Source organism: Podarcis pityusensis, assembly GCF_964106645.2.
Source record: "Podarcis pityusensis genome assembly, chromosome: 4".
NCBI classification, from domain to species: domain Eukaryota; kingdom Metazoa; phylum Chordata; class Lepidosauria; order Squamata; family Lacertidae; genus Podarcis; species Podarcis pityusensis.
Genome location: NC_138027.1, coordinates 27,535,429 through 27,562,431, shown reverse-complemented (window position 1 = coordinate 27,562,431; position 27,003 = coordinate 27,535,429). Strand labels below are relative to the sequence as shown.

General features: G+C 42.4%; 1 protein-coding gene across 7 annotated transcripts in view; it reads right to left on the bottom strand.

Moving 5' to 3' along the window:
• The window catches only part of FRY (FRY microtubule binding protein), a 188,967-nt gene that overhangs the window by 5,657 nt on the left and 156,307 nt on the right, over positions 1 to 27,003 (bottom strand). For all 7 annotated transcript variants that reach the window (XM_081004032.1, XM_081004026.1, XM_081004028.1 and 4 more), the window contains 10 exons: positions 26,069 to 26,230; positions 25,423 to 25,497; positions 23,814 to 23,984; positions 12,472 to 12,672; positions 11,578 to 11,739; positions 9,048 to 9,214; positions 8,376 to 8,565; positions 6,599 to 6,748; positions 5,735 to 5,833; positions 4,001 to 4,084 (listed from right to left, as the gene is read on the bottom strand). In XM_081004032.1, coding sequence (XP_080860158.1) covers positions 4,001 to 4,084; positions 5,735 to 5,833; positions 6,599 to 6,748; positions 8,376 to 8,565; positions 9,048 to 9,214; positions 11,578 to 11,739; positions 12,472 to 12,672; positions 23,814 to 23,984; positions 25,423 to 25,497; positions 26,069 to 26,230 — 1,461 coding nt within the window. The remainder of the gene's footprint in view (positions 1 to 4,000; positions 4,085 to 5,734; positions 5,834 to 6,598; positions 6,749 to 8,375; positions 8,566 to 9,047; positions 9,215 to 11,577; positions 11,740 to 12,471; positions 12,673 to 23,813; positions 23,985 to 25,422; positions 25,498 to 26,068; positions 26,231 to 27,003) is intronic.

Below are 27,003 nucleotides of genomic sequence, written 5' to 3'. Positions count from 1 at the left end.
CAAAGAGATGAGACAAGCTATTAACAACTGTAGAATTGCACTGGCAGCTTTGTTTGCATGTTTGCATTTTGGGCATACATCTCAACATTTTTCATACCCTGGGATACTATCTGAATATAGTATATTATCTGAATAATACAATTATTAACTACTGAATTTATTTTCCCTTCAGATTACCATAAGAATGTAAACCTATTGCCATTTGGCATAGGGAAAAGTAGGGAAATGTTCAGTTTTAAGCCAGGAATATGGGGTGGGTTGAATGTCTCCACAGGAATACTGATTTGTTTCAACCAGCCATGTTCAACGGCAAAGAATGTAAAAGGCTTAAGCCATTCCAGGACAAAGTAATAGATCGCTAACAGTGCAATTCTATACATGCCTACTCAGTAGTATGTTCCATTGAGCTCAATGGGGCTTACTCTCACAAAACTGGTTACAAGATTGTAGTTTATATAATTTTATTTTAAAGAACATATACTGGAAAAATCTGGCACGAAAATAATGTAGCACCTTCTTTATTCATTGAACTGCAATGAGCTGTTGTTATTGTGCTGGTATTTACGTATTGTAAGCCACCCTGGAATTTTTAATGAAGGATGGTATGAAATGTTTTCAGAGAGATAGGTTTGTATAAATGCTGATAGGAAGCCATGTACACTCTCGTCTAGCAAGAGTGACCTGTGTAAGGAAGCTTCCACACATGAATTTCCTTCTTGAATTTGTTTCCATTACTGCCAAAGATTGCTCCCTGTGGGTGAAAATGTGTTGGTGCACTATCAAACAAATGCTTGCAAGATCACCTTAAACAGAACCAATATCTTGTACGGAGGTGTATAAATCCAGGTCCCACAAACAAAGTATCTGATGATTGAGGCAGCTAAACCAACCATCTGTTTGACAGATAAGTACCCACAGGTTCATGAAATGGGAGGAACTTTGGATTGGAGCTGCTGCTATTTATAAATAGGTAAAGGTAAAGGGACCCCTGACCATTAGGTCCAGTCATGACCGACTCTGGGATTGCGGCGCTCATCTCGCTTTATTGGCCAAGGGAGCTGGCGTACAGCTTCCAGGTCATGTGGCCAGAATGACTAAGCCACTTTTGGCGAACTAGAGCAGCGGACGGAAACGCCGTTTACCTTCCCACTGGAGCAGTACCTATTTATCTACTTGCACTTTGACGTGCTTTCGAACTGCTAGGTTGGCAGGAGCAGGGACCGAGCAACGGGAGCTCACCCCGTCGCGGGGATTCAAACTGCCGACCTTCTGATCAGCAAGTCCTAGGCTCTGTGGTTTAACCCACAGCGCCACCCGTGTTTTATAAATAAAAGTCCTCAAAGCATTTAAAGAGGACTTAGCATTTAGCTAAATCAAGATCATGCTGTAATCAGCGGATTTCCCCCTAAGCATTGTTGTAATACAGAAATATCAGTTTTAATTCATTATTATCCTCCTTTGTAGAATCAACTTAGTCACCTCAATAATTTTCACTTATTCAAAAGTGAACCTAGCTATCAATATTGCCGAATAAGAGTTTGGAAGCACAGTACAGAATCAAAGTCCTAAGGTTTGGGACAATGACCTCAAAACTGCTCGTACTAACTTTCCCTCGTCCCGGCATATCACCAAACCCAAAGGGGAGCAGAACCAGTGTACAAAGAAAGATCAACAGGTGACACAAGAAAGCAAGATAAATGAGTAAAATGAAAAAGATTTTTTAGAAGTGCAAAAAAACCAAGAACAGTAAAATTAAGAAGTTATGAGGTACAACATTGCCAAAACCAACAACCAACTCAAATCATTATGGAGTGGGAAGCGGGGAGACAATGGTCATATTTCAGATAGACATTTCCTCATGCACTTTTTAATAAAATAAAATAAAATAAATTTTTTATTTACAGCTGCCCTCCCCGGCCAGGGCCGGGTTCAGGGCGGCTAACACCAAATTACAATAAAACGTAATAGAAAAACACAACAACAACAAACAAACAGTTAATTAAAATACGGCCTCATTTTAGTAGTAGCAGCCCATAAATCAAGACTATAAAGGGAGGAAACATCAGATATTCACCCGAGCCAGCTATCCATGCTGGTCCTACATGGGCCAGCAAAAAAGCCAGGGGGAAATTTATATACCAAATCCCATATAAGGGGTCAGAGTGAGTCTAAGCCGAAGGCCAGCGGAACAGTTCTGTCTTACAGGCCCTGCGGAAAGATGTCAAATCCCGCAGGGCCCTAGTCTCTTGTGACAGAGCATTCCACCACATTGGGGCCAGTGCTGAAAAGGCCCTGGCCCTAGTTGAAACCAATCTAACCTCCTTGAGGCTTGGGACCTCCAAACTGTTGTTATTTATGGACCTTAAGGTCCTCCGCGGGGCATACCAGGAGGTATCCAGACCCTGTCACTTTTCTTAATTATTGTTGGCCACTTATGGTGCTATAGTTGTTTATATTTCTGCCTGCTTCTATTCTTTCAAAGGCACTACTGTGGGATGCAGCCCCAGGCTATTTCGGGGGGGGGGACTGTTTGGCTTTGCCCCCCCCCACAGTAAATGCCATTTAAAAAAGAAAGGCAGGCAACATTGTGTCTTCAGGTGCTACAGTTTCCTTCCTGTCTTAAAATAAGCCATGGTGATCTGGAAAACGTTTGACCAAGCATGGATGGCAAATCACTGTACAAAGATGTACAGAAATGAATTGCTTTCCTTGGACTGAATAGAAAAATTTGAATGATACAAAGTGTTCTCTAGTAGCCTAAAATAATAGCTTCACTTTACAAAGGTCAATTAAAAATAAATCACTTGACTGGAAACATCTTGCCAGCCACTACACTAGTCTGTATTAGATTCACACAAACTGTCCAGAACTGCTACATGAACACCAGGGTTTACTTTGTGCCAGGGTTGTTTTCAGTATCAGTTTAATCATCAAATATGTGATACAGTAAAAAAAAGCTTTAGCTGGGCAAGTGAAAAGTGTTTCTCCACATACTGAGAGCTTAAGGAGAAGAGGCTCCCAGACTGACACGACCCCATCACCTGCCTTGCCCCCAGAAATGAAAATCTGGCCTGGCTTGCATGGCACAGTACACTAGACTAAGGATTACTGGTACCATGTGAATGTGTTAGTTCCCACAGAGCAGTTTACATCCTTTTTAGCTCAGCATAAGGCATGGCAGCCAAGCTAAGGTTTAAGCTAAGCATGTCATCTGAACATGGAGTTGTGCTTTGTTCTTGGCTGCGGGTCATAGTTAAGGATACTTCACCATGATATTGGGTTCAGATGACATGCGGAGAAGTTTGCTGTGGAAGAGAGCTGATGTTAAGGACCCTAGAAGCATTAGGATTAGAAATTCTGCATGGGTGTGTGTGTGTGTGATGGGTCCCAGATGTGAGGCCTAACTCCTGCCACCGCCCCTTCATATTTGGATATTTCCTTAAAGTTGCAGGCTAGCACAACAGCTATTAAGATGGAAGGAGTATTAGGGGGAAAGTGCATGGCTAGCTGGTTAGTACATATGTGCCAACTTGCTTCCATATTAATTCCTGGCCATCCGGAATTAGTAAAAGAAAATTTTATAGAGTTGTTAGGCAATCCTCCACATGCTCTCTTTTTTTTGCGCTTCCCTGGAAACTTGGTGGTGAAACTGGAAATGAACTAGGGGTGATGGTGTCGATTTTCCCCATGAAAGATAAGAACCTTTGGATTATGGTTGGGGGGTATGAGCATGAAGGAGTAAGGGAGTAGTACCTTTATCCAGAGCCTCACAAGACCTATGCAGCACAAACATCTCAAGAATGCTCTGTTGGATATGCTGGAGTAGGATAGAAATATATATAGTACCTACTTATATTATGTTCTATGGCTGCAATATATTAGATTGCGCCTATGGTCTGAAACAAACATAGAAGGTACAAAAGCTTTTACCGTGGTCAAGATGTAATATGGAATTGTAACTTACTGCAGAAACAACATAACAGATCAAATCCTTGATTACCTTCTCCTCCGAGTCTCCTGGCTGACAGGTGATAACACCATCTCTTGAGCCCCCAGCGAATGTTGCCTTGCAGTTTGCCAGCCACTGTAATTTGGAAAGAAAAACAGATGTATAAAGTTATTTGAAGCCAGTGTGGTGTAATGGTTTGAGTGCTGGACTAGGACCCGAGAGATCAGGGTTCAAATCCCCACTCAGCCACGAAGCTCACTTGGGTGACCTTGGGCCAGTTACCCAGCTGAACCTACCTCACAGGGTTGTTGTGAGGATGAAACAGGAAGGAGGAGAACCTTGAGGTCCTTGGAAGATAAAGGTGGGATACGGTAAAGGGACCCCTGACCGTTAAGTCCAGTCATGGATGACTCTGGGGTTGCGGCGCTCATCTCGCTTTACAGGCCGAGGGAGCCGGCGTTTGTCCGCAGACAGATTCCAGGTCACGTGGCCGGCATGACTAAGCCGCTTCTGGCGAACCAGAGCAGCACACGGAAACGCCTTTTACCTTCCCACCGGAGTGGTACCTATTTATCTACTTGCACTTTGACGTACTTTCAAACTGCTAGGTTGGCAGGAGCTGGGACCAAGCAATGGGAGCTCACCCCATTGCAGGGATTCGAACTGCCGACCTTCTGATCGGCAAGCCCTAGGCTCTGTGGTTTAGACCATAGCGCCACCCGCATCCCTTAAAGGTGGGATATAAATGTAATAAATAATAACCCGATGGCCAGTGAATATGAAAATAGTTTTGGTTGTATTTTAGGGTACATTTAGATACAGTCCTACACCTTTTCTAATGAATACAAGAAACATTTCCTGGAATACTTGTCCCATATCAAGAAATATCTTGGGTGCATGTAATCTGCCATCATTGTGGATTGGCGCTCCACCTGGTGGCTGAAGGGGGAAATCGCTGCTCAGACAACAAGCTCAGGCTTGGGTTCTCCCATGAGCTCTCAGTTTTGATTTTACCTTCACAGATGTGGTTGATTCTCAGAAGCTTTCTCCTTCTTACAGACTTGTTTTTCCCCTTGTCTGCATCTGACTTTTTGTGTGCTTGTTAGCCCTATTCACAATCCTCTGTCTTCTTTCTTTATTAAAGTTAAAAAGAGTTCCTCCTTTCTCTGTCGTATGTCTGTGTTAAGAAGACGTCATGGCGCTCGCTGGATGTGGGTAGGGTGTTAAAACAGTATGTTTCTAGAACTAAGTCACTCTGATTCTCTATGTGTTTCCTTCCATCCCCTTCCCTTGGGAAGAAAATGCCTATGCCTATATTAGCTTGTTGGCTTGAAGCCTGCATTTTTTTGGTGTCCATTGTCCAGCCCTACCACCAGGTGCTGTTCCAGTCCCACAATGGCGGAAGATTTACATGCACACAGATACTGTATCCCCTTCACAGGTAAGACCAATACTGAAGTCTTGAATGAAAACAGATTAAAATGTATATAATGACCTATTCAGATTCAAGCACATTTACTCAGATGAAAGTTCAACGGCACCTGTTCCCTAGTAAATGTGTTTAGGATATCAGGCCAGATTTATTTTGAGTTTTGTCCAATCAGATATATAGTCTAAAAACAGAAAAAGAAGATATAGAGATGTAGTACTGTAAATAATCCAGTCTTTTTCTCTAAAGGTAAAGTCACTGAATGAGCCTCTTGCAGATTTGAAATGAAGTAGTAACTTTTTGCATTAAGGAATACAGAAATAGATAAAGCCATTACACCCAAAAATGATGCTTACCGAAAGTGTTGCCTCTTTCCTGTTGTTATATGTGTCCAAATATTCTTGTAGTTCTAAGACACTGAACTTTAATTTCTCAAGAAGTCCACAAGAGAGAAGCTAGAAACATTAAAATAAAGATCCTATAGTCAACATTACTTCATTCAATGAGATCAGTATAACTGTTTTGCTATATACCAAAATCAATGGGGGAAATCCCACATGACAGTCCCTGGATAGTTGTTGGACATTTGCAAGGCCTGGGTTGTACTACTTTATGACTGAACTTGTGGGAGATGATTGTTGAAGCTACTGTATTATTATACATTAGAGATCATATTATGCTATCTTAAAAAGGCATATTTCCTTGGATAAACCAACAAGGAAAAGCATAATTTAGTGTACAAATTATTCAAATTAAATATATTTTAATGTATTTGCTTATTTTGAAGAATTGTGCTTCTGCTGATCATGGAGAGGCATAAATAGCTATTTACAGCAATGGCAACCCTTTCATAAACAGCTACCAAACACCAGCTTTTGACATTTTACCAAATGTTGCCCAAATGCTTTCAAGCCTGTCTTCAAAATTATGAGGTATAGAAACCTGCTTTGGTTTAATTTTGGTTAATGAAAGAATTCTGCACTCATAACTCAGTTATGAGCAGTGTCTATTTACAGACTCTCCTAATCTATAGCCACCCAGCGTGATGAAGAAGAGCTGCAGCAGTTCTTTAGAATGTAACAAGTACCTAATGTCTCGTCTCAATACTTGTTTCCAGACATGTATATCAAGAAAAGATACAATCAGCTTCCGAGTCTTCACCACTCTGATAGTTTTATGAATGGCACTTCAATGTGGTTAGTCATGCAAAAAATACTCACTGTTTCAGCATCTACAAAAAGGGTAGGGCATTCTGAACATGATGTCAGCATCTGTGATGAGCTCACAAACTTCGAGCCTATTCCTCGCAAATTGTCACCAAGGTAGCTGGCAGCATCGCAAGTCAGAAAACAGAATCTTTTCTGAATATTCTATAAAGCAAAAGTATTCATAACACATTTGCTACTGAACTTAATGATAGAACTTAATGCACATTTTAATTTGGTATACACAACTACTGCATTCATTCTTTATGCATACTGCAGAGGGGGAAACACACACACACACACACACACACACACACACTCTGTAGCTCTCTGTCCTGCTTTCTTGTTTTGTAATCCCCCTTCACTCCCTTCTTGTTAGACCGAACCTGTGTACAGCATTGGCTCATTCTGTTTTGTCACTAGTAACAACCAACATGAGACTTCTCTGCCCGTTCTGGGCATTGTTTTGTTAATACTCAATGTCAAGTGGTCTATCAAACAATGTAATGAGTGTTCTGATGCCAAGTTTACAGGAGGGGAAATCATGAGAGAGGCTTCTTTGTGTTTGTTTTCCCCTCTGGCCAGAACTGCTTGGCAAGGGTGCCTGGGCCGCTTGAGAGTGTTCCAACATACTGAACTGCATCTGGAAACTATTGCACACCAAGACACTCTTCCTGCTTCCTTAGCTGATAGAGAGATTTCTGTAAATAGCTTTCTAAATGGTTTCTAAACAGTTTTCTGCTGTAAACTACAGAGTTACTTTTAAGGACTGCTCAAGCTATCTAGGAACCAAAACATACTATGGTTTTATTTAGAGCGTCTGAGAAACTGGAAACATTTGATAACATCCTCACTCTTATCTTGAAAACTGTTGTGGGAACATGGGTATTAAAGCAGTAGCATCATGGCGTGCCAGTACCACCCAGAAAGCAGCTTACATCACACAGCAGAATAGCTAAAAGGAAAAAGTGATTGCCTTATCACTAAACCTTTCTAATGCCTCTCCTACTTAACAAAGCAATTAAAAAAACCCTACACTGGAATCTGTGGGCTGCAATGGCAAAGTTGCACTTATATCTACAACCCTACACCAGAAACATCCAGGCATAGATTCCTTGGGACAAGTACCTTGGTAGCTCAGGAAAGAAAGAAGGGCACATATTGAGGGTTAAGAGGGGAAGAGATAACTCAGGGAGGGCGATTTTAATCCTCCTTAATCCAAAACAAAGTGCCTACAACCCAGCGTAATGGGCCACCTTCCCTCTTTGACCTTACCAAGTGTGCCTCTTTGGACCAATGTATACCTACCATCAAACCCACTGCAATAATAAATAACTCTCATTATATTTTTGCTTGATGGCACACAGCAAGATCTGGAAAATTAAAACCTCCCCCCCCCCCATAAATGTTGATGGGCTGTGGAAAGAAGAAGAAGAAGAAGAGTTTGGATTTGATATCCCGCCTTTCACTCCCTTTAAGGAGTCTCAAAGCGGCTAACATTCTCCTTTCCCTTCCTCCCCCACAACAAACACTCTGTGAGGTGAGTGGGGCTGAGAGACTTCAGAGAAGTGTGACTAGCCCAAGGTCACCCAGCAGCTGCATGTGGAGGAGCGGAGACGCGAACCTGGTTCACCAGATTACGAGTCTACCGCTCTTAACCACTACACCACACTGGCTCTCAATAGAAAATAGTCAGGGTCTAGATTTATTGACACCTGCAAAGTCTAAGAAACATATTGTGGGTTTCAGCAAAATGTCAGTCATGTGGGATTCTAGAACACTCTTTGTTTACCTTAAACAGGGAGGAGAACACATGAAATGTATATACTGCACAGGAGCCATCCGAGTCACACATGAGCTGGTTCATATGGCTACGCCAAGCTTCTTCTGCATCATCACATGCAGCTGGTTGAAATGCAGCCAGGATAGCAGAAAAGAAGGGAGACGGAGGAGGCGAGACATTCCTGTCGCCTTCTCCAAAACTGAAACAAAGCCACAAATTCTAGGTTAAGAGCCGATAGCGAGGCTACGCTACTGTCGTTATATTTCCAAATAAGAAACTTAAAAATAAGTAAGTAAAAAGAACAGTTAAGTGAGGCTACATGCCGTTTTGTGCCCATGCCTACGCCCTCTTAATGAGGACAGAGTGTAAATGATCTGATGACCTGATTTGACCCTATCCTCAAATTCAGGACTGCCATGTAACTGCATGTATTCTGTGCTCAGAATTTCCTGTTCAATGTCACATAGTAGGCATACCATAGGTTAAAGCACTGACTCCGTATATTTAACAATAATTGCTTTATCTTGCTGCTCTCGGTTTTATTGTTAAGAAATTGATTTTAGTCATTTGAACTGCCTCACTGTGTTTTATGGAATTTACTATTATTTTTATTTAACCACTTCATTTTATTTTTTAAAAAAGCAGGATATAAAAAGTTAAAATAAAAAAATACATACATACCTGGTAAGTGCATATTGATCCATCAACCGGTCACCTTTTTCTTCAGTCTCTGTCATATCTAGGCTAAAGCTGTCGCTGTATTCAAAAGCTGCAGGGAGTTCATTTGTAGAGCCGGAGAGATCATCTTCCTGTACAGAGGTATCTTCCTCTTCTTGGGCACCTTCAGTCTGGGGGGATTGAATTGGTTACCATTTATTGTTATCCTGCCCTTCATCACTTTCAGGATCCAAGAACGGGTAACAATAATTTAAAAACTATAATAAAATTTTAAACAAGCTATCTGCAGTAAAACACACCATAAACAACAAAGAACTACCATTATCAGAACCTACCAAAACAAAAAGTACAGGAAATACCTAATGTATTACAACAGGTACACCCAATAAAATATCTCTCATCACTTTCCACTGAAAGCTTAAGAGAAGTTCCATTTGCTTGTTTTATACACCTTGTGCACAAGATGAGGGTCTCGTTACTTAGTTCTTTGCTACTCCAGAGACCCTGTTCAGATTATATTTCCTCCTCATATGGTATTCAGGAAAAGTTTGAGAACAGATCCCAGGTAAAAATATCCTACCCACCCCAGGGAAGTGAATAAATGGATCAGAAGATTAAGCTAAGGATACGCAAATTAGAGACCAATGTATGTTTATTATGGACAGTTCTTTCTGTGGTCTCTAAGACTACAGAATTCTTGATCCCTGTTGGTGTGGTTTAGGGTCAATCTGCATAGCAGTTGGCCGGACCTTCAGGAGGAGACACATTCTGTTTGCATTCCCAAGAACAGTAGCCTATATTTGCATCTGGTGGCATGGTAACCCCCTAGGAATAAAGTGAAAATCTAAGATAGATATCTGAATTTTAGATGTTCATTGAATCTACAGGAAGTTTTGGGTCAGCAGGACCATTTAACAATTTATGGCCACTTCCTGATTGTTATCTGCATCATCACTGGACTCAGGAATTGGTTCTCTAAGGAGAACCCTAAGCCTGGCCCTAGCAAGGGTTGTATAGTGGCAGTTGTATAGTTATCAATTGGATCCCAAACCAGGGCACATGTTTCCCCAAGTCTTGAGTAAAACTACAGGAAGGGAGACTAAGGTAAGTCAGGTGCTTTGCCACCAGATCTGGACTTCTAGCCTGGTGCATTGCTGCCTTTGCTCATAGGGATGTGTGTGCGTGTGAGAGAGGGAGAGACAACAGGATAGGGCCAGGGTGGAGGTCATGTAGTTTCCTGGTTCCTTGGGTGAGTATGTTGATGGAGTGTGAGGACTGTGGGTTCCCTGCATTCCCCCTACATACTAGAGGCCACTACAGAGTCCAGCACTTCCTCCATCCTAGATGCAGGTCCCATTTAAAGCACATGGCTTCCTCCTAAGAATCATTGGAACTGTTAGTTTGTTAATAGTGCTCGAAACTGCAGCTGTGGGGGGGGGGGGGGCAATAGTGCCCAGGATTCTCGGGAGATGACGACCATGTGCTTTAAATGTATGGCATGGATGTGACCAGTTTCCGCAGAAGTTTATTGGGCTCTGCTCTCCCAACCACAGCCCGCTGAGATGTACTGCAGGACACCCCGAGTTTCCTTTGAGTTTCAGATTCCAGAAACTCTGCTATAAATATGGAACTCACCACGTGGCCCTTGGATCCTGTCTGAACAACCCCGATGCAACACAAAACTTAAAGAGTGAAATGCTTTTTGCATACAGTGAAAATGAAACTTAGCAAAACCTAACTACCTACTTCTCTGAGACGATTTCTACTGCCATTAGTGCTAGGTTACACTTCATGTGCAGCGACGATTGTTTTCTCCCATAGCGCCACCCATTTTTTGTTCCTGCTTTTCCCCCCTAACTCTGTGGCATCATAACATGCCTGCAGCATAAAGCAATAGTGTTGACACTTCACTGGCGCAGTGGTCAAAATGTCCCATACAAAGCACTTATTTAACGCGGCAGGGTTCTGCCTGCCTCTAGTTTGACTTACCAGCTCTGTCAATATTTCTCAAATAGAAGCATTTCCAAAAAAAAGTAAGCTACAGAAACAAATACATGGTATTTCTATTAAACTTTTACCAACCTTTGATAACTGTGTCCCCGGCATGCTTCATTTCAGGCAGCTACACAGAGGAGCATTTACATTCTTTTATTTACCAAACTCGGTGCATTACTGTAATCAGCATTCTGAAAGTAGACCAAGCAGGCAAGAATGGAGCCCAAGGCAGGCAGCTGTACAATACAGCGCCCACATTTTTTGCGGGGGGGGGGGGAATGGAATTCATACTTCCACCCACAGGGCTATTTTTTTTAATTTTTTTTTTTTTGGTACTGCTGTATTAAAGTTGGTGGAAGGGTGATGTTGGCAATTCTGAAGGCTGAGAAACTCGTACATTTTAATCGACACTAATTATAGCTGGACATGCCGAATCAAAGTGTACAATCTGATGTAAAGCAATAAAATTGGGTATTTTAACAGACAAAAACCACAACTCCCTCTATTTAATAAAATTGCTTAGATAAAATTCATTCACCTTTGAGCCTTCAGACACCTGGAGATTATTCATTTCAGGCAAAGAAGCATTAAAACTGGAAGTTCTTGAACTGAAAGGAGGCGGAGCTGTTGAAGATGCTTCACATGGTGTGGAAAGAGAGTCAATGTGGTTTGTGTCCTCAGAAGGGGAAAGTGTCATGATCTGTTAAAAGAAGGAACAAGGCTAAGGCTAAAGGCAGGATGGAATTCCTCCTGAGGAAGCGACACTGAAATGAAACGGGAACTTCACAAACTCTTGCATTGCTCATTTTCAGTGGAGTGTGCGCAAAGCAAATTGGTGTGGATTGTGCCCAGCAGATGACACCATTTTTCTACGAAGAGCCTCTAAATAATAATATTGAAAATAATGTAATATTCTCAAATAGTGATCACTAAACAGTTTAAGCTTGTGATTTTATTAATTCCATTAAACTTTCTGTGTATACTAAAATCTGTTTTAAAAAGCCTATTCTAGGTTATTGCTTTCCTTCCTTTTTGAAGCTTTACGGAAAACAGAAATTACATTATCAAATGGGGGGGAGGAAGAGTTCAAGGGGGGCATTTAATTGAATGTGACGTATAGTAACAAATGGAATAAAGACCCACTTATCCTAGTTGATATTTTCTGTATGCAGAACTTGCCTCTAACAGTGCAATCCTATAAATGTCTACTGAGAAGTAGGCTCAACTGGATCCAGCGGAGCTTACTCCTGAATTGCTGCCTGAATTTTTAAATGTTTGCCAACTATGAAAAATTAAGAAGAATGTACTTACCTATGTAAGGTCTAACCCTTTCTGAGTTGCTAGCAATCAGTTTAAGTGTAAGAATCATGGATTTCTTTATATATATATATCTATAATGTATCTTCCAGCAACCTATAATTTAACTACTTACTAGTTGCGACTGTTCTAGAATTTGACTTGTTGTTAGGTCTTCCTCCTCCGATGACTCATCCGAATCTTCATGGTTTATTTTGTTTAGGCTGGGTGTACTTCCTGAAAGCTGGCTTTCTTCCAGAAGCTGCATATCACACTTGTCCAGACTATCAAGAGAACGCCTGCGTACTCCCCAGTTGAAATTGTCCATGCTTTCACCCTGCAATCACAGCATTGGTTTGTTTTCTCTGCCACAACAAATCTCCACCCCCACCCCCCAAAGCTTTATTCAGCAACATTTCTTAAGGTCAGTAAGGATTTAAAGAAAGTTAGACTTTTAGCTGCAAAATTATTTTTCATATAAATTAGCAATATATGAATAATAATAATAATCCATAAATATGAATGATCCAGAAAGATGAAGCTACAGCAATTCCTAAAGGGAGCTGACAACATTGCGCTCAACAAATCTCTTCACCACCCAAAAAGTCGCCTGCATGTCAACTTTGGATCTTCAATGGGGAGGTGCACTTTGAGGACCATGGAGCAGCTACACCCCCATTTAAAAGTAAACGGCACCATCCGCTGGACAGCATTTCTGTCCACTGAAATTACCGCAAACTGTTGGAACAGCAGCAAAATTGTTTTCATTGATTGCTATTTTATGCATTATGTGTTTATGAAAAGAGCACAATAGCAAACCTCAGGCAAAATATTCCAGGTTTTCTGTACGACACACATGAACACAATACTCAAGTGCAGAGTGAAGGCAGAGCTAACACTTTCAGTTTAGCATGCACAATGCAAGGTGTCAAATCAGCAGAGCCTTCGGTTTTAATCCCGCTTTTGCTTTACAGATTAGACATTAATTTCATAGGTACATTTAAAAAAAAAAATTAAAACCATTTTATTTTTGACATTTTTTAAAAAAAAGGAAAAACAAAGACATGCTCTGTTTTATTCCTAGTTTAGGTTTTACAGCACAATCCTATACTTGTTTACTCAGAAGTCAGTTCCCCTATGTTCAGTGGAACTTACTCTTTAATAAGCATGTTTAGGATTGCAGCCTCAGCCACTGAGACATGTCTGATTCTGGAAATGAAGCCTGAGTATTTGTGGGACATTTTTGCCAGTCATATACTTACTAATAAAGCAACATTTAAGATATTGGCAGGTAGCACTGAAACAAATGTACAAATCCAAATTTTAATGTTTCAGTAAAGATAGGGGCTGGTAAGCAGATCTAACTATGACTTCCGCCACAAACTCCAATTCCTCAGGCATATTTAGACAGAAGAAATCTGGATTTTACCATAAAAAACTGACAGTTGTCATTATTGCATTTGCTCAAATGTAAACCTTTTACTTATTTGAGCATTTTAAAATTGGAGTAAGTAAGCCCACAACTTATCTGGGGGGTTGCGTTCCAGAGATTGCACCTAACGCCAAAATCGCATATGGTCGAAACCCGTTAGGTGGGATTGCCAAAGTTATTTTCCCTCGACACTCACCCCCTTTCTATTTATTATTATTTTTTACATTTGCCGTGTGTGTAAAGCTGAACGTGCACGTGTTAAACGTGTGTAAGTGATAGGGGGCGCTCTCAGCACTACCTGAAAATATTGGGGACTGGACCTGGGAACCTTCTGCGTGCAAAGTGGAATTGCAGCCTTTCCCTATTCCTGTTAAATGTCTGGAATTGGCACAGAGATTTAAGCTGGCAGGATCTCTTAAGCATTACTATTAAAGACCTCAGTTTTATTCAGCAAGAATCAAGCTATGCAATTCTATGATTCTATATATAATTTGAATTTTTTTTCTCCACAAATAGCTGGAATAAACACTTGTACATATATCCATATATACAGTATGGTTTTTTTAAAATTAAAAAACCTAGCCACAATGATATGTCACTTAGAACCTAGTCAAGGTTCAAAGATTGCAAAGAATGGGAAAAGCAGATGAACAGGCGACTCCCATTCACCCTAGGCTTCTATGGGAGGCAAGGCAGAATATAAACTGAATAAGTAAAATAATAAATTTTCTTATAATGCAACATTATGGGCTTTCACCAATGATTTTTTGATTTCATGGCTCTCACTGGGCGAGATCTGTGAACCCCACCTTGAGATTTTATAGTAGACTTAACACTTGAATCAGTTCCTTGTTGTTTAGAACTATAAAACATTTCTAAAGCATAGCAAGAAGTGGAACCTTCATTAAACACATAACACACACACACACGCTGAAAAAGCAGAATATATCACAAGATACAAACAAGGCATTACATCTACTAGCACATGTGAGTTCAAATAGCATTATCTTACCTGAAGTTCCTGAATAGCAGATATAACAAATAGGAAACAAATAAAGAAAAGTATTTGTAAACATCCTTAATTTAAACACACTCTTTATAGACATTTGCCCTACAATCTAAACGAATGCTACTAAACTGATAAACTTATCCCTTCTTGTAACTTTACAGAAGCTTAAAAATACCATGATACTGATTTCACAACCTAATTTAAAAATACTGAATCGTGGCATCTGGCGACTCTATGGACAATTTAATCAGCATTTATCTGTGCATGATATGAGCAACTGGAAAACAAGGTATGGAAAAACGGTATTAGCAGTTCCAAACACTGTTTAATTCCCATATATCTACAGGAAGTTCAGATCTCCCACGTCTAAATTATTGGTCTATGACGTCGCTGAAGCAGCAATCCTATACCAATTTACCTGGAAGGAAGAGCCATTGAACTCAATGGGACTTATTTCCATGCAGGATTGCACAGTGAAACAAATAGTCACCACTTCTGTCAAGCCGAAAGTTGCTTCTATGTTTTTAATTGTTTTAAAAGCTATTTGTTAAGGCATTTCAGGGCAAAGACGTTAAGATTCAATAACAGGAAACATGTTACAGCACTGCCTAATAATACTGCTATTGTTAAGAATGAATGTGTTTTTCCATTATATGCTCCACTTTTGAAGGCTTTGTATCTTCAAAGCAATCATTCCGTCCTGGAGCTAGCCTGTTCCCTACATGTAAACTCTGAATACGGGTCACGAGATTCAAACCTCCCATGTGAAACCTGGAGCGGTTCAGAGGACCCGCGGTATTTCAGACACTGTACAGTTAACTAAGTCCCCAGTTTGAACTATCTAAGTAAAGGGGAAAGCCCCTCTGCTATTTCCGTTCAGATTCCCGACAGACTAATTGCTATTCCTCCTAAAACTAGTGGGTAAACAGCATTATATTTTTGAGAGAAAATTGGTGTATTTTTTAAAAAACCACCTTTATCTGTTTACATAGCTTTATGGCAAAATAAAATAAAATAAAAATAAAAATAATAAAAAAATGCATGAAATGCATTCACAGAAATGGGATGGCCTGTTTATAACCCAGAGAACGGCACCAAAATGTGCAGACAAAGGTAGGTATAATGGCTCCTTTTGTCCACGTCACTCCTTTGTCTACAGCAGCAAACAAGGCTGTGTGTCTGAATACTGCAGATAATAGCCGAAGTGCATGTGCAAACACTGGCTGAAAAGCAACTGCAGCTCACTCAATTTCTTAACTATGGTTAAGAAATCAGCAGTATTCCAAACCCATATTAGGAGGCACAGTGGCTATGCCTGCAAGTAACAATGTTTATTATTTATTTATTAAATTTCTACACCATCCTTCATCTGAGGATCACAGGACCGTTTACAATATATATTAAAAAACACACACAAAAATGTACAACATAGTAACAAACAGAAGCAATACCCCCCCTTTAAAAGGCCATAGATTATCTAATTAGTCAAAGGCCTCAGAGGAGAGGAATGTTATCGCCTGGCAAGCCTTCCTGGACAAAGCATTGCATAAAGGGCATGTAAAACAATAAATCATGGTTTGGTGCTACATGGACGAGTCTCAGCAAACGCAAGCAAATTGCCAGACTCACACATTTCCTCCCCCCTTTCCTTTGGCCTAGTAGCTGGGCTGGGGTGGGGGAGGAGATTTCTGCCAAATTTAGTTTCACTTTTAAGGATTCTCAGATTAGTATTACTTGCAAATCTGCCAAAGCAACCTCTCCTGCGTTTCGTAATATACCCAAACGAGGGGTTACAAAGCTGGCGTACTAAACTACCGAAAAGGTAAAGGACCCCTGACAGTTAAGTCCAGTCGCTAACGACTCTGGGGTTGCGGCACTCATCTCGCTTTACAGGCCAAGGGAGCCAGTGTTCGTCCACAGTTTTTCCGGGTCATGTAGCCAGCACGACTAAGCCGCTTCTGGCACACAGAAACGCCCTTTACCTTCCTGCTGGAGGCACCTATTTAGCTACTTGCACTTTTTGGTGCGCTTTCGAACTGCTAGGTTGGCAGGAGCTGGGACAGAGCAATGGGAGCTCACCCCGTCGCGGGGATTCGAACCGCCGACCTTCTGATTGGCAAGCCCAAGAGGCTCAGTGGTTTAGACCACAGTGCCACCCGCATCCCAAACTACCGAAGGTTTGCTTTAAACCAAGATGCCTGGTTCAAATGCAACACTAAGTGGAAATTCTTTAAAAGCAGAGAACAAACTCAGATGCTCTCTTACCATATGCGCAGAGAAGGAAAAGAAAAGAGGGCAAATGCGTGGAGATGTTTCACGGCTGAATGATGTAACATACATGGAAAACTCTAGCACTGTGGTACAATGGATTATATCAATACATTACCGTAGTAAGTTAATGCATTGCATTGAGTACCACTTAGCAGCTTGTTTTTGACTCCTTAGAAATTTATCTTGGCATTGTTACCATAAAGCACCAATGCTGCAGCAAGCAAAGGCTCTAGCAGCTCAGCCAGCTGCTTGTGGCTGGAAAGCCAGACAGGATGTTTGTGACTGTTGCCATGGAAACAAAGGGGCAGTCCATTCTGTACTGAGCACCGGATGTTAGCTCAGTGTGTGTGTGTGTCATATGACCCGTACTGGATGTACTTGGGAGGAGTTTTTTTCTTGCTGTTGTTGAGTGCAGACATGATTCTCTGTACTGATGTAAGAGGCAGAAATAAATGATGTAAATAGTTTTCTGTCTGCTTCTTTCCCCTCCCTGGGGACACCAAAGGGGAGAGAGGAAGAACGGTGTGTTCCTCTCATACATCTGAGAAGAATCGCCGGACCTCGCCTGCTTATCAGCAGAGGTTGGGAGACGCGGGGAGGTCGACAGGAATATCTGCCGGTGCCTGCTTGTGGCACATTCCTCTGACCCAGGCAGAATTCCAACAGTGGCAGCCTTCGGATGGTTGCGATTCATCGGACATCTGCATGAGAGGCTGGTGGATTGTCCTCCTCTGCTCCAAGGAGGAAGGCAAGCGTCTGAAAGAAGCCAGAGGCTCCACAGACAGCTGATGGAAAGAAGAGGTGTTTTCCAGAGCAACAAAGTTCAAGGTATGCTGCATTTCGGGCTAAAAGTGTGAACGCAGGAAGATTAATTCCCTGGTTCACGGAGCTGCGTTTCAAAGAAAACAAAAGCTCCGGAGAAGAGGCCTGCAGCTTGAAGGCTGAAGCCTGCATTCCACAAATTTTTGTGGTAGATAAAATGTCTTATTGAAATGCATTGTTGCTAGGTAACGGAAAGTTACTGGCAAAGGGGCTGGACTCTGAGTGTAAGCCTGGGAAAGCGAAACAAAACCAGAGAATGTTTCGGCTACAAGGTTTACGAGCTCTTGGAAGGGACTTTTCAATAGCAGCCAGAGTTTAGCTGCCAGGTGCAAAGAGCGTAAACAATTTGCAGTTTGCTGCGTGAGAAAGGAAAAAAACGGCTGTTGGATTTTGCAGCTTGTTTGGAGGTGAGAGAGGCTTGGCTTCAAGATGGATGCCAAGAAAGGGGGAGGTTTGCCCTGCCCACCTCCCTTAGCCAATGACAATTATTCATCTTGGTCTGTAAAGATGAAGGCCCTGCTGCAGAATCAGAGGCTTTTTGATGTAATTGAAAACCCCATCCCTGCAGCACCAACCGGAGGTTGGGAATCACGGAATGTAAGGGCCAGGACTGCTATAATTCTGTGTGTCTCAGATGATCAGTTGGTGCATGTTCAGCATTTAGAAAATGCGAAAGAGGTTTGGGACACGCTGCGTACAACGCATCAGAGAGATGCTGGTTCTTCAGCGTTGCTGTATTTTGAGAAATTGACCAATCTGAGACTTGCGCCTGATGGAGATGTTCAAGCGCACCTGACAGAAATGAAGTTTCTGCGTCAACAGATGGTGGAACGCAATTTCCGTCTTCAGGAGGAAGTGTTTTGCTTCATGATGATAAACAGCCTTAGCCGCACCTACAAGGTTGTTGCCAGTCAGCTTGGTTCCCTACCGGCCGCGCAGCTGACCGCGGAGAGAGTTTGTGCTGTGGTCCTGAATGAACACGACAGACTTGCTGCACTGGAAGAAAAAGACAGGGGGAGGGAAGAACAGAGTTCTAGTTCCCCCACTGCTGATGCTACTGGAGAGCATGGTGTAGCATTGAGTGCTGTCCGATGCTACAATTGTGGACAGACTGGGCATCTACAGCGAAACTGTAAGAAGCCGCGCCAGTCAAGAGGAGCAAAGAGCAGCTCTACGAAGCCTCAGGCGTCAGGCAAAAGCCGTACCAAGTGCCAGGTGAAACCTGCAAAGGCTATGATGGCGAAAGGAACCACGCCAGATGTTGGGAACTCGTTCATAATTGACACGGGCGCCACGGTTCATATGTGCCCGCACAGAGGACTGTTTTCGACGTTGAGGAAGCAAAGCTTCACTGTGAAACAGGCCAACGGTCAGGAGTTGGAAGCGACTGGAATTGGGACTGTGTATCTTGAGAGTCTGAACTTGACTATAAATGATGTTTACCTGGTTCCAGAACTGAGATTTAATCTGCTGAGCGTGTCGCAGATTGCAAAGAAAGGACTGAAACTGTCCTATGATGCTAAAAGCTGCAAGATCTACAAAGATGGAGAACTGTTTCTTACTGCCAAAGAGAAAGATGGACTGTATTTGTTGACTTTTGATCAAAGTGATTACATGAAATGTAATTCTTCTTCTGTTTCTAACGAAATCTCTCTTGCAGGGGTGACCAAGACCAGTGTGAGCACCAGGAAGGTGACGAAAAAGGTCGACAGAGCATTTCAGCGGGTGTATGCTGATGTGATTGGTCCTCTAGAACCATCTAGAGGCGGTGCACGATTTTACCTTGTGTGTGTGGATTGTTTCACAAATTATTCTTGGGTTTATATGATGGAGAAACCGCAAGAAACTTTAGAAAAGTTTCAGGAGTTTTGTGACAAGGTTAAAAGTATGCATGATGCTAACATTGATTGTCTTTTCACAGATGACAAGCAAGTTTTTCTGTTACAGAAGTTTCAGAAGTTCCTGGATGGAAAAGGGATAGACCACAAAGTGGCAGTTTCGCAAGAAGCGTGGAACAGGGGGGTCTGTGTAAAAGTGAACAAAGAATTGCAAAAGGGAATGAATGCACAATTGCTGAGTTCACATTTGCCACATGAATATTGGGCGGAGTCGTTAATGTCCTATGTTCACGTGTGGTTGAGAAAAGTCTCAACAGAGTTGGGATGTTCTCCTTTTGAGAAGCTGTTCAATAGAAAACCTTCTGTTGCCTATTTTAAGGTTTTCGGGTCTCATGTGAGAACAGAAGCTCCAGGTGGTGTAAAGAATGCCAGAGGCATTTTTGTGGGTTATGAAAAAGGTCTCTACAGAGTAATTTTGTCTGAATCTGGTCAGGTGATTCTCACAAAGTTCCTAGAGAGTGCTCCAGAGCAAGAGCGGGTTGTAGTACAAACATTTCCCACAGGTGGCGATTCTGATGATGATGATGATGATGAGTTTGATCTTATTGAGTTCAGTAGTACTGATGATGACAGCGATAGCTCAGACAGCTCAGTTGTCACAGTCATTGAGAGAAAATCTCACACAATGGATAGACCTTCACAGGTGAAGGAAGAACCACTGATAGCTACTGGTTCTCAAGAGAGTCCAAAGGTTGAACCAGTGAGCACAGAGGATCAGAACCTCTTACGTAGGTCTGAGAGAGCAACGAAGGGTGTACCACCCAAGAGGTATTCAAAGGAGTTTGCTAACCTTGCATATGTTGCTATTGTAAACGACCAAGGACAGATTGAAGCTGTGTCTGAGTCAGAGACAAAGGCACAACAGAGAGTTGTTAACCGAGGTAATGCGAAGTCACACAACCAGAGAGGTACATTGGTTAAACCAGTGGCGGGTAGTTCCAAGGGTGGAACTGAAACAACAGGGGAATGTTATAAATATAACAACTGTTTGTTTTCTTCTCTGGATGACGCTTTGCTCGCGGCACACATTGATACTTTAGGGGGAGTATGTTACCATAAAGCACCAATGCTGCAGCAAGCAAAGGCTCTAGCAGCTCAGCCAGCTGCTTGTGGCTGGAAAGCCAGACAGGATGTTTGTGACTGTTGCCATGGAAACAAAGGGGCAGTCCATTCTGTACTGAGCACCGGATGTTAGCTCAGTGTGTGTGTGTGTCATATGACCCGTACTGGATGTACTTGGGAGGAGTTTTTTTCTTGCTGTTGTTGAGTGCAGACATGATTCTCTGTACTGATGTAAGAGGCAGAAATAAATGATGTAAATAGTTTTCTGTCTGCTTCTTTCCCCTCCCTGGGGACACCAAAGGGGAGAGAGGAAGAACGGTGTGTTCCTCTCATACATCTGAGAAGAATCGCCGGACCTCGCCTGCTTATCAGCAGAGGTTGGGAGACGCGGGGAGGTCGACAGGAATATCTGCCGGTGCCTGCTTGTGGCACATTCCTCTGACCCAGGCAGAATTCCAACAGGCATTAGGTGGCATAGAAATTAATAAATAATTTAGGATTCCTATAGCATGAGGTTCTACTTGTGCAATGGGCTCCCCAGAACCCTGGAGCAGATTTTGAGGGTGTGTGGGAAGCTGAAGGGAAGAGGAGAGGGAGGAGAAGAGGAGGAAGGGAAGAGGAGAGGGAAGAGGAGTAGTACAACAAACCAATCCATAATTCCTCTTTAAAAGCTATTTCATAAAGTTTATTAAAAACTGGCTTCTGAAAAAAAGACAAAGCAGGACTTTGGATTCTCTTCAGGTGAAAGCAAGGGAAGTCTTACTCATAGCAAACCCCTTTGTCCGCAGTGGAACATACTGCTGAGTCAACATGCACAGGATTTCACTACAAATGGATTGAATACCAGTCTGAGCACAGATTTTAAATCATGCAAACCAAAGAGCTATTCTCACACACTAAACTGAGTTAGTCACACAGGTTTTAAAGAGAATATATTAAAGAAAGCTAGGATAGCATTAGCTAGGTGGCAATTCTTTCTGATTCCCCCCTCCCCCCGGAAAGAAACAATACTTACTTTATTTCTCAATTATATTTATATATTTTATTGCTGTCCTACTTACAACCTCTTCAAGCAAGTACCATGAAAAACCAGTGCTCCTCGACTGGAGCTATTAAAGGGCTAATATAGAACAGCCTTATGGAGTTATCTCGACACCTTCCCCAGCAGCTTGCTATTCTTCAGTCCCCAAAGGAATTTGCTTCTGGAGTGACTGGCTACTTACTTGAATTCTTTCCCCCACACTAGTTTAATTGCTGCTTATCCAGCTGTTGCCCCATTGTATCAATTTTGTATCGCAGCTGAGGCACCTAATTGACTTTACTCATTAAGGTGCACTAAGGAGTTTCATCCTTCAGTCAGCCCCAGCCCCACACCTCCAACTCATCTGAATGCAGCCCACAAGGCAGGCTGGCCCTCCAGCTGTTGCCCAACTACAGCACCTATCATCCCTGGCCGTTGGCTATTATTTCCTGGAGCTGATGGGTGTTCTTGTTCAGTAGTATCTGGAAGGTCAAAGGGGATCTATACACGCTTGCTGTTCTACTCCAAGCTGCAGGTGAGGATTGCATTTTGAAAAGTTAAAATAAACAAATGCCTGTGTATAGAAAGCTAGCCGTGTGAATTATTGTTGACCTGCCCCTGACACCACAGTGACCTCCATGTCAAGAAGCCAGATAAGCAACTCTGCCAGCTGCAACTGCCCAGCAGATCACAGATTGGCCTGGGACACACTCTAGGGCAGGGGTCAGCAAGGTTTATCTTGCCTGGGCCAGATTGCGCCTGTGATTTCCGGCATCTGCACAGATGTGATTTCCGCCTCTGCAGACACAATTTCTGGTGCGGCAGAAGCGAGTCCCTGCGCTGTGCTAGTTTAGAGCAGTTGCGAGTGGGCGGCTTAGTTCAGGGGTGGCTTGTGGGCTGGTCAAACGACCTCCGCAGGCTGCTTCCGGCCCATGGGCCTTAGGTTGGTGACCCCTGCTCTAGGGGAATTTATCTTTCGGGTGTAAGGAAAAGAGGGAGGGTGGCATGCAAATGCCCTCGTGGATGAGAACGCCTGTCCAAAATCGCCCCTCTTTGCTTTCTGGCCCTGTTTCCCCTCCTCCTCACTTAACCGCCCTTTTCCCCACAGCGCAACGGATGTGGCAGCGCCTTGCCTCCTCCAGCCCCTAACGCTGACGTTTTCTCCAGTCAAACAGATATAATTATTCCCAGAGGGAGCAGATCTGCATTACCAGTAAAACGCCTTACCAAAAAAAGAAACAAAAGCAAGGCGTTCCAATACCCTTCAAGTATATGATGTAAGCTGGATAATATGCCCTCGCAGCAACTCCGGTCAAAGACAAACTGACAGGCTTTTACCTGCCAAGACCTGACTGCAGGCCCTCGGGCTTCTGTTTTTCTCCTACGAGAGCTGATGAGAATTGCTAACACCATAGAGTGGAGCAGAAAAAGGCACAGGGGCTTTTAAGTGCTGGGGATTTCATCGCGTTTGTGCTGCATAAACATCACATATGCACATACACACATGCACGGGCCTATGCTTAGGTTTTGAGAGAGCACTGATGAAAGCATCTGATTATAAGGTTCATTAAATTCAAAGCATGCATCCTGTTAATGATTGGGCATGTCAGACACTTGGCTGTACTGAATCTTTAAAATTTTAATGCACGGAAACCTTAGTATCAGTACAAATCACTAAAACGTTCAGCCCTAGTCTTCTGTAGCATGCATTAAAGTGTGTATTGAGGGTTTGTTTTTGTTTTTTTTAAAATGAAGCATATAAAGAGGAAAAAAGTGTATGTTTAAGGAAGGGCATAGTAACCTGCTGAAAGTTAGGCTATCGCACTAACACTGTGTAAACATTTATCGTTGCTCAGCTAAGCCTTTGCTAGAATATAAAGAGGACATTTACTGTTGGGGAAGTGCTAAAATGTGACTTAATCTGCAGTAAGAGCAAAGTTTGTTGAGAGAGAATGTACCATACCTCCCCGTCCTCCAGCTCCACATCGAGGAAATCGAAATCCCTAAAGACTCTGAACTGCTGCTCGCTGTTTGAATCGTCCATGTTCTCTTGCTCGCGGGCTCCGTCCTCGGAAGCCACCAGGCTTGTCTGGTGCTCAATCAGATCCAAATCTCCACATGAAGAAAAAATCACCTAAAAGTCAAGAGGGATTTTTCTATTAAAAACAAAACAAACTCTTCCTCTACGACGCTCTTTTGTGAGTCTAATGGGCTTTTCAGAAAGCTGTACACACCTAATTCCTTCAGTGGGTATTTTTAGAAGGCTCCTTTTTATTATTTATGTTGGACAGGTGCCTTCAGATTAAACTCATACTAAGAAGCAACTATGAGCTGCAGGAACACGTCCAAGCTACCTCCTAATGGGTGCAGATTGATGCTTCCTTAGTATTTATATGCATTTATGGGAACAGAATGCAACTGCGGGAAGGGCACGGAAAAGGGGTAAGCCAGCCCTTTTGCTTCTCAATTGTTACAAGGGAAAGCATGCAAATAAATTAGAATGTGTTACATTTCAGCTGTTATTATTTACAAATATGTTTGAATTTCATCATTCCACAACCATGGTGCCACTCGTGCTTTTCCGTCAATGGGGGCAGTTTATTTGTGGATTGTGTCCATACATTCTTAGATGCAAGAGAGGGGTGTGGGGGGGGGGGGGTCGGGGAAAAAGTGGGAGAGAGAGAAGTCTGTCTGCAACAGCTGTTTTTCCAACTGCCTCTTACAGCTGATTTTCTACAGTTACTGATTGGCATCAGTTCTAGCAGAGGAAATGGCAAAAACAAAAACTGGAGGGTAAGGGCATCCCCCCCAAAAAAACATGTACATTTTTGAACTTGGGGTGGGGAAGTGGGCAGACTGAGAAATGTTAGGCAGGTGATACAGATGTACTATTAGCCATTTCTTCTGTCACCAGACCTGACTCATACTCTGAGACCCATATGTTTAGCCGAAAAGGAATTCCAACAACCAGGGTTTCCTTTCTACCCTACCCTTTTATCTCCTATTTTGTTCCCATATGTATCAGCCAGAATGGACTTTGAATTCTTAAATTTCTGAAATGTTCAGGAAGTATAACGGTCAGAGACAGATAGTCACAATGCCTAAATGAACAGTTAAGGAATTCTGAAATGAGTTAGCCAGCGAGCCATATCTTAACAAAGCCGTTGAGAGATAATTTCTTGATAAGGGGAGTGGGTTGGTGGGTAGACACATTATTTTATTTTAGTTACTTAACAAAATTTATATACCACTTGATTCTGGAAAAACCTCTACTGGCTAGCAAGAAGAATTACAGTGGTCAGTAAAGAGCAGTTAAAAGCAATTAAAACAAGTAAACATAATTAAAGTTTAACAGTAAAAAAGATTAAAACACACCAGCATCTACATGTATGGATAGGCTTGCCTAAACCAACAACAATGTTTTAACAGGCACATCTATTGCTTGCGTTTGGCTGAGAAACAGCATTCATTATGGAAGGGTCACATCATGCCAGCAAACTGAAGATAAAATTTAGAGCTGTAACTTTGAATTGTTTATGAATAAGCCCTAGAAGGAGAAATATGAGACTTACCGAAGGGTTTTTGCTCAGGCCAACTTCTTGACCACAAAGCGTAAGAACGTGCACTAACTTTTCTTTTGTCCTTTTCTTTTTTTAAAAAGGGGGGAAGACAGAGAGAAAGAGAGAAAGGAGTTTAAGCAATGCCACACATTTCAGAGCTCAAATCATAGAAGAAAAAATAGGGAGCATTTAACAAACACCGAAAGCTCCACTCCTGATATCTCCTAATTTTAATCAAACTGTTGTCTCTTATAATTTCATATGGACAAAGTTTTTGTAGGTGTTTTAGCAATTTCCCCCCCAAAAGCTCAATTCCTGAAACTGGATAGGCATTTTGTTTACTTATAAAAGTATTTATATATCACCCTCCCATAAAATATCAGGGCAGTGGTTCAGCAACGTTTAAAAAAATTTAAAGCAATACGAAACAATTTTTTAAATGATGGGCTACTCAAGAAAATGTTAAACCACTACATAGGCCTGTTAGCACAAAAACGGTCTTCAAGAGACGCCTGAAAGTCAAAAGTGAGGATTGTCTGCCGGATGTCTGCTGAAAGTGTTCCACAGCATAGGGCTAAGTTCTGCTTGAAATCAAGACAGGTCTCTGTAACACGGGGGACAAGTGACAGCACTTCTGCAGATGATCCCTAGATTTTACCTGAGAATACTGAGGCCTCTTCCAGCTAACAGGAACAAGGACATTGGAGTTAGACCCAGAAGATGTTGAAGAAGTGCTACGGGTGACAGGCATTATTCTAGGCTTTCCATCCCTGCCTGAGGAACTCTGTAGCTCATCATATCGTCTCCCAATAATTGGAGTCTTAAAAGAAAACAATGAACAGTATTTAGCATTTTGAAGGGCTTTACAGTAAGAGTTTTTTGACGCTGGACCCATGAGAGGCGGTGGACTTTCCTTCCTTGGAGGTTTTTAAGCAGATGTCGGGTGTCCATCTGTCATATATGGTTTAGTTGAGATCCCTGCATTTCAGAGGGTTAGACTAGATGACGCTTGGAGTTCTTTCCAACTGTACAATTCTATGATTCTACAATTCTATAAGGCAGGGCTGAGGAGCACTCCCTAAGCATCGCCCTCTGGGAACCACCATCCAAGTAGGACCAGAACCACCACAAAACGGTGCCACCCACCCCTAACTCAGTCATTTCAGAAGGATACCATGGTCGATGGTATTGAAAGCCACCGAGAGGTTGAGGACAATTAACAGGACACATTTCCCCCCCTCTCAACAGAGGTCATCATACAGGGATCAGTTTCTGTGTCAAAGCTGGGCCTAAACCCCGATTGAAGTTGATCTAGAAATTAAGTCTCCTCCAAGAGAACCTGGATCTGATCTGTGGCAACCTGTGGCAACCCTGGATCTGGTTTGTCCAAGAAAGGGAGATTGGCAACTGGCTGGAAGTTACTTAGATTCTCCAAATCCAGGGAAGGTTTCTTGAGGAATGGTTTTTACCATTGTTTCCTTTAATCAGGCAGGGACAGCCCCTCTCTCACAAGGAGGCATTAATCCCCACCCTGGCCCAGCCAGCTGTCCCCTCCCTGCTAGTTTCTATCAGCCACGAGGGGCAACAGTCCAA